The sequence below is a fragment of the Antechinus flavipes genome, chromosome 2, assembly GCF_016432865.1.
Source record: "Antechinus flavipes isolate AdamAnt ecotype Samford, QLD, Australia chromosome 2, AdamAnt_v2, whole genome shotgun sequence".
Lineage (NCBI taxonomy): Eukaryota > Metazoa > Chordata > Mammalia > Dasyuromorphia > Dasyuridae > Antechinus > Antechinus flavipes.
Window position 1 is genome coordinate 153,745,450 of NC_067399.1, and position 6,000 is coordinate 153,751,449.

The following is a 6,000-nucleotide window of genomic DNA, read 5'->3' on the forward strand; positions in this document are numbered from 1 at the left end:
GAAATAGAAAGAGCCATATAGGATTGAGATATAATTTTGGCTTTCAGGGATTGTCTATTCAGAGAATTCATTTAATGTCCAGCCTCTGGTGACATACTTTTTAATTAGGATTGTACATGAAACTTTCCTGAATGGTAGAACTTGACAAGAGATGACACTTTACTGGTGAGTTATTGAAGTATCCTCATCTGCCTGGTTCTTGGTAGACACTGTGTAGATAACTTTTTCCAAATCGATAGCGAGTACACTATGTATTAAAATGCTTTATAGAATGTATATTTTATTTTTACTTGTACCAATTTAATTTTTTTTAACTTCTTTAAATTAGGTTAAAGAATTTGATTCAATATCTCGCTTGGATCAGTGGCTTACTACTATGTTACTTCGTATCAAAAAGTCAATTCAAGGAGATGGAGAAGTGGATGGAGACCTGAAGTGAATTGCCTATAATCTTTGTGGCATGCAGCCTAACTCCTATTTATATATATATATACACACACATATATATATGTTAATGGTCAGTGACCATTACGGGATATCCCATTTCCCATTAATGGCTTCATTTTTGTTGCATATTAACCAGATGATTGCATATTGTTTTAAGATCCTTGTGTCTATGTTATGATGAAATGGATAAATAAGGGTCCTCTAATGTTGTTTGTATGTGATTTGGAAATAGTATATGTCAGATTTCTAAGATCTCTGGAAAAAATACTTCATAAAATAATATATTTTTCATTCCTTTTCAATGTTTAAAGAACTGACATTTTATTTTTGCTTGTTTTTGTATGGTGCCTTAGGCTTTAGCACCAATTCAATTATGTAAATATATGCTTTATGCATATGGAATACACAATAGCATTTTAATCTATACTAGCTTTAAACATATATGTGTAATTGGCAGTTGTTGGGAATGAGTTTATCCTTTCGTTAGAAACAAATTTGTTTTTTATTTTCATTATTACCAACTATCTTATTGGTGCTAGTGATTAGCTCCTTTGTTTTATACCCTGTTTATGGGCATAAAAAGAGGTTGTGTAGTGATCTAGGTCTGTTGCTGTTACTTGTTATAACTATGGGGACAGCCAACAGTTAATTTTTCTCATGCCAGGAAATTAAAATCAAATTCAATCATATCATATACACATATATATTAATGAAAAAATTGATGAGGAACAAAACATGGAGCAAAGATTTTTAGAGATTGATATTGTAGGCTAAATTATTTAAAAGTCAGAAAATTTTCAGTTCAAACCCAGTTTCTGGCACCTATTAGTTGATGACTAAGGTTAAGTAGCTTAATAATATCTTTGAACTTGTTTCCTTACCTGTAAAATGGTAATACTACCTGTGGTACTTCCCTCACACTGTTTTTTTGTGAGCCCTTAAAATGAGATAATGTTCATGAATTATTTCACAAATTTTTAATTGCATTTTAAAATATCAGTTATTATTATTATCCCATACAACTATATAAGCATTTAGAAAACTTGTTACAGTGTATATTTTTTCATTTTTTCTAGTTTGAAGTATTAGCGCATTTTTCAGATAATAAAAAAGTAAGTGAACTGTATTTACAATGTGATAATAATTGAAATATTCTATAACCTCTAAACAAATGTTTGTATAATAGACACAGAAAAATATTTCACACTCCTAGCTGTTATTATACAAATTACTAAATGTAGATAGTACAATAATATTTCCATTTCCTTACTTTGGGTACACATAAAGTATGTGTGTAATACTATATGAAATAGTTCTTTTATTAGGAAATTCTCATTCTTAATTTTTGGTAGAAGTTATTTCCATCTCCAGAATCACAGAAAAAGGGTTTGATCAGAAAATATAATTTTCTGTTTTTTTCAATATCACTTAATTCTGCTAAGATGTTGTACTGTTTTCTGTGTCAGGAAAAGATAGCCTTTTAAGACTGTTGGCAGTGAGTATATGAATTCATTTGTTTTTAGTTGTATGTTGCTCTTTTTTCCTCATGCTTATTCTTTTAGTTAGGAAGTTAGATAAACTTACTAAGTAGGGGGGACCATTAAGAATTTCTCAGCATATGATTGTATATTTGAAAGGTTTCCGTGTTTGAAACTATTTTGCGCTATCTATATTTTCAATCTTCATATGCAACTTATCTTAGTTCTAGGTTACTAATCAGATGCTGTAGGTAGACTAGCCTATCACTGAGCTGCTATTAATAATAGACTGAAATGGTCATGTTTATATTTTTTAAGATGTTAAAAATAAATGTAAAGAGGTATCTGATATCTTGTTTTAAACTATATTGCCCTATTAAAGACAAATGTTTTTGGTGACAATGGAGCAATCACAAGTACTAATAATAATGTGGAATTTAAATGTATGATGTGCTGTTTTGTGGATATTCCTAATTTAAAAGATCTCTTTATAATCACTGTTTTCTTAAAAGTTATCTGAATCATTTTTTTGGACTAAAATAATGATGTATTTTAGAATAGTACATTAACCCCATACTGTCAAAAAATGGATATTATTTGGAGATAAATAATGGTAGTAAACAGGTGACTCTTCTACACAAAGCAATATTAAGTATGTTTACTTGGTATGTTTTTTTCCTGCCTATTTTCTATCCACATGGTAATTAAGTAAAGAACAAGGTTAATTGATTTTGACATGATTTTAGCTTTACACGATTGTATACCATTTCTGGGTTTTTTTTTTGTTTGTTTTTTTTTGTATATATAAACCTTTAGTCTCCACCTATAACTGGGTGTGTATCACAGGGAATCTGTAGTCAGAAAATCCAGTGGACTGCCCTTTCCAAAATACACTGGAGAAGAGAAAATGAGAAAAATAAACCCTGATTTAAAAGCTTTTCAAATATTGTTTTGGCAGTTCTCTTTCAGTTTTTAGAAAGCTACATGATATCATCCTGAAATGGTATGTAATGAATGTTGAAATCACATGCCCAGAAGCATCAAGAATTTTGTTTACAGATTATTGTGAGAATTTGGTTTAATCCCATTTCTAATTTTGGGAAAAAAAACACTTTTCACTAAATTTACACATTCACTTTATCTGTCTGCTTTTCTTCTGCAAAGCATATTTATTAATTGTGATAAATATAAATAATGCCCATTAATTTTATCTCTTTTATACTTCTTGGATTAGAAATGCTGAATTGTCTGTGACACTTTTAGGTTTAATTAAAGGAGACAAAAAAAAAAAAAAAAGGTAAAGTGGAAAGATCACTAGGTGTGCCGATTTGCTTTAGTCAGTTTTTGAGGTGAGAGGGCACGTTTGAGGTGAGATGGGGTTCTGTTTTAGTGAGGTAGTGCTAAGAAATTATTCATGGTTTAAAAAAATTATCAAAACTTTTTTTTCAAAGTATTAAACTGAGAGTTAAGGAAGAGCTTAACCTTTGCTTTGGCTCATTTCATCCAAGAAATGATTATGGAGCACCTTCTTTGTGCTGTATGTTGTGTTAGGAACTGTTCTATAGGACTCTGCTTTTTCCCTCAAGGAAGATAAAATCTATTGGGGGAGATAAGACCTGTTTGTATTTATATTCAATATCAGGAAAAATGTTGTATGTGAGAGAGAGTGAAAGTTCAAAAATTGGCAAGATTCTCTTGAGCTAAAATGATCGTAGAAGAATTCTTAGAGAAGATGGTATTTGAGCTGGAACTAGAAGGATAGGTATGGTATTGGCTGGTGATAATGGAAAGAAAAGGAGATATAAAAGACATATAGTAAGAAATGATAAGGCAAGGCAAGTCATGTTCAAGAAATGAGAAATAATACATTTTTGTTGGATTGTAGAATAATGAATAGGATAATAATGAGAGAGAAGTAGACTGGGGTCAGATTATAGAGTACCTTAAATATCATACAGATAATTGCATATACTCACTAGGCAGTGGGGAGTTACGAATAGTTTTTGAACTTAGGAGTGCATAATTAACAAAATAGTAATACTACTTTATTATTTGTTTAGCATTGGACCATAGAATTGGAAGATAAAGACTTGAGGACATCAGTGAGGAGGTTGTGGCAGTAATTTAAGTTGGTAATATCAAGATATTACAAATAGGGTGTTGGGATAGAAAGGAAGAAGTCACATCTCTGGACTGACCAATAAACCGTGAAGGAATATTCTTGTTCTAAAATTCTGCAAAATACAATTAACAGTTAAATCTAAAATCAACATTTAGTAAGCACCTTCTCTGTAGGCAGAACTCTGTAGTCAGTGCTGGGGATATGGCAGATAAATATAATATGCAACATTACATGATAAATACCTGCAGTTGGAAAATAAAATGTCTTGTAAGGGCTGAGGAAGAGAAAATTTTACTTACTTGGGCTATGAAACCAGAATATTTTTTAGAACAGTATAATATAAATTAGAAATTGAAATGGAGCACAACACAATATTTCAAGAAGCTTTTGTCACTTTCCTTTGGAATAACTTTTTTAAATGATCTTTCCTCAAACTTCATTGGGCTATAGGCAAAGTAACCAAAGAAGAAAGTCAGCTTATTGAATTGCCTGGTTGTGTAGGAAAATAAATTTCCACAAATTAGACAATTTACATAAACACTTTTTGTGATGGTCTGATAGTACTGGATATTACCAAAAATTTATCAGAGGGTTATTATTCATTTGCCAGTATGAATAATACTTTTTTCTCCTTACTTATAGAATTTTATCAGGACTGTGGTTCCTTCCCCCTTGCTTGCTAATATACACATTTTTCTCCAATCTTCTGTTCCTCAAGATGTAAAGATGGGGCAGTTAGGTGGCATAGTGGATAAAGCACCAGCCCTGAAGTCAGAAGGACCTGAGTTCAAATCTGGTCTCAGACACTTAACACTTCCTAGCTGTGTGACCCTGGGCAAGTCACTTAACCCCAATTGCTTCAGGGGAAAAATATGTGGTAAAGATGATTTTGATTACTGATTTTTTCTTTTAAGAAAGTTCTGTTTATTTTTCTTTATTAACACCCAACACTGTCAGTTCACCACAGACTATATAAGTGACATGACACTTTGCTTTAAGGATTCAGGTGTGTTAAATGATCAGTATCACAATCTGTATTTGCAACAAATATTGTTTCAACACAATATCAGTGCTTGTTAAGAACTAATAGCTATTTGTTGCCCAGAAACATAGGAAAATAATACTTCTTATTGATGGAACAAACTAACTAGAGGACAAAGACATATATTCATCCAAAATCAAAACAAAACAAAACAAAAAAGAGTGAATTTAAATTTAATTGCATTGAACTGCTATGCCAGTATAATGGAATAGTGCCATATTTCTTCCAACAAGCTAAGGAGTTAGGTTTTCAAGGCTCATAAAATTTTCTTTACAAAGGACACTTAATAATTGTGAAAATTATGTTAAAATTTTTGTATTTTAGTAATTCTGATATTCATTTATGACAAATATTTTTCCATGGACCAACCAAGTTATTTGAGAAAGCTTGTACTTGGTTATTCATGATCAAAGATGACAGTAATAGGTAAAATTTCTTACAGAAAAGCATTGCTTTTGTGGAAATGTTTTTACAACTTGTCTCTTGATTTCCTTTTTGTGGTTACTTTTTTATTTATCCAATGATATGAAAACAGTATTTTTGCACAGTTGTGATATGCATAAATGATCTCTGATAGTATTGCCAACTATATGCCCTAGCTTTTGTGGTATTTTACAGTGTGTTTTCTCTGCTGTTGTGCACATATATTTGTCTAAATGTGAAACATTGTGATTTTTGTAGATTTGGCAGGCTAGCATGTCAACTATAATGTAATTAGCTTGTGTTATAAATGGTGATAACAGTTTTCATATCATGTAAAATACAGATAATAAAGCTGCTGATAATTCCTCCTATCACTTTCTAAGTCAGGAAACTTATCATGAAAACTATTAGTAACAACTCTGCCTTAGGAACAGATTGTGTATGTTTTGTGTGAACTTGTATAGTAATAAAGTCAAAATTATGATTAA

General features: G+C 31.0%; 1 protein-coding gene across 2 annotated transcripts in view; it reads left to right on the top strand.

The window, feature by feature from the left end:
* The window catches only part of NAPB (NSF attachment protein beta), a 55,832-nt gene extending 49,832 nt beyond the window's left edge, over window positions 1–6,000 (top strand). For both annotated transcript variants that reach the window (XM_051975835.1, XM_051975837.1), the window contains one exon: window positions 329–6,000. In XM_051975835.1, coding sequence (XP_051831795.1) covers window positions 329–439 — 111 coding nt within the window. In that variant the 3' untranslated portion in view covers window positions 440–6,000. The remainder of the gene's footprint in view (window positions 1–328) is intronic.